Source organism: Penaeus vannamei, unplaced genomic scaffold (assembly GCF_042767895.1).
Source record: "Penaeus vannamei isolate JL-2024 unplaced genomic scaffold, ASM4276789v1 unanchor320, whole genome shotgun sequence".
Taxonomy (NCBI): domain Eukaryota; kingdom Metazoa; phylum Arthropoda; class Malacostraca; order Decapoda; family Penaeidae; genus Penaeus; species Penaeus vannamei.
Genome location: NW_027213324.1, coordinates 27,501 through 28,860, shown reverse-complemented (window position 1 = coordinate 28,860; position 1,360 = coordinate 27,501). Strand labels below are relative to the sequence as shown.

Genomic DNA, 1,360 nt, shown 5'->3' with positions numbered 1-1,360 from the left:
TTCATGCCCCTCTTCGGTTAAGCAATAAAAAAGGTTAGTAAGATGCATTTCCATTCGCTTATTAATTTTACCTATTGATAGTTTGGTTATATCGAATTTCTTATATATACAGAAGTAACATTTCTAGTTTCTTGATTCCTGCTTTGCAAGACAGCCGGCCAATGTCCAATCGCGTAATACCATTATGTATAAGGTAAGAAAATACTTTGAATATTACATTTAACTTTAATATCAAGTAGACTATGATTCTGAAATCTGAAAATAATTTCTTGTTGCCTACATTTTTCTTCAGATCTGCGACGTCTATTTAGTATACCTGGCATTATACTGGTCTTCCCGAGAACACTCAGTCTTTCTTGTTTCAAAGTAAACTGGAGAAAGTTTTCACGATCGATATTGATCAATGAATTTCTATAAAGTGCACGAAAGAATATCTGTGTGTGTGTGTGTGTGTGTAAGTACTTAAATAGACCTTGCGTGTGTGTGTGTGTGTGTGTGTGTGTGTGTGTGTGTGTGTGTGTGTGTGTGTGTGTGTGTGTGAGTGTGTGTGTGTGTGTGTGTGTGTGTGTGTGTGTGTGTGTGTGTGTGTGTGTGTGTGTGTGTGTGTGTGTGTGTGTGTGTGCGTGCGTGCGTGCATGTGTACGTGTGTGTATGCGTGTATGTGCGTGCTCACGTATGTATATATGTGCATAGATATATGGTATTTTTATTCATATGAACATATTTCATGTCATTTTACACAGCACGAAATTACATTTTATTATCATTAACGAACATTTGTATAAAATTATTTATTGATATATCAGTTGATTCATACACATAGCCACATTTTTTGTTTTTTTTCTTTTTTCTTACGTATTTCCTATATTTCTATGTGAATGCAGTTGCACATTATTTTAAGACATTTTTCGTCAACAAAAGCGAGGCTCCGGTGCGGGATGTGAACGAACGCTATCCCGTGTTGTGGCTTGTTTTGGAGACGTCCCCACAATTTTGCTGCTGATAGTATTTTCTGGAATTTCTATTTACTAAGATGGTAAGAGCCCTCAAATAATGATTACATCGATCTTATAAGCGTGTTTGTACGATTGTTCTTAGTTTGATATTAGATATTCAATAGGGGGCGTGTAAAATGAGGTGAGACTGCCTAGCTTGGCGTCTCTGCCCTTCCCTGGTTTTTATAATGTGGAAACGATGCCACAGTATCATATATTTACTTTTCTTTAGATTTTTAACATTCCACTTATTATTGTACAATTGCATGTAGCATTAGCTCCCCTAGGTTTGAGGTTTAACCAATTAATTGATATAGTGATGTTTGTTTTGGGTAATATGGTAGTATGCTCTTGCTATTTTGTGG

The 1,360-nt window shown here is 36.1% G+C and overlaps 1 protein-coding gene across 2 annotated transcripts in view; it reads left to right on the top strand.

Annotated features, from left to right (window-relative positions):
• The first annotated feature begins 895 nt into the window (after nt 1-895).
• Nucleotides 896-1,360, top strand: part of e(r) (enhancer of rudimentary) — a 12,885-nt gene continuing 12,420 nt past the window's right edge. For both annotated transcript variants that reach the window (XM_027351441.2, XM_027351440.2), the window contains exon 1: nt 896-1,036. In XM_027351441.2, coding sequence (XP_027207242.1) covers nt 1,034-1,036 — 3 coding nt within the window. In that variant the 5' untranslated portion in view covers nt 896-1,033. The remainder of the gene's footprint in view (nt 1,037-1,360) is intronic.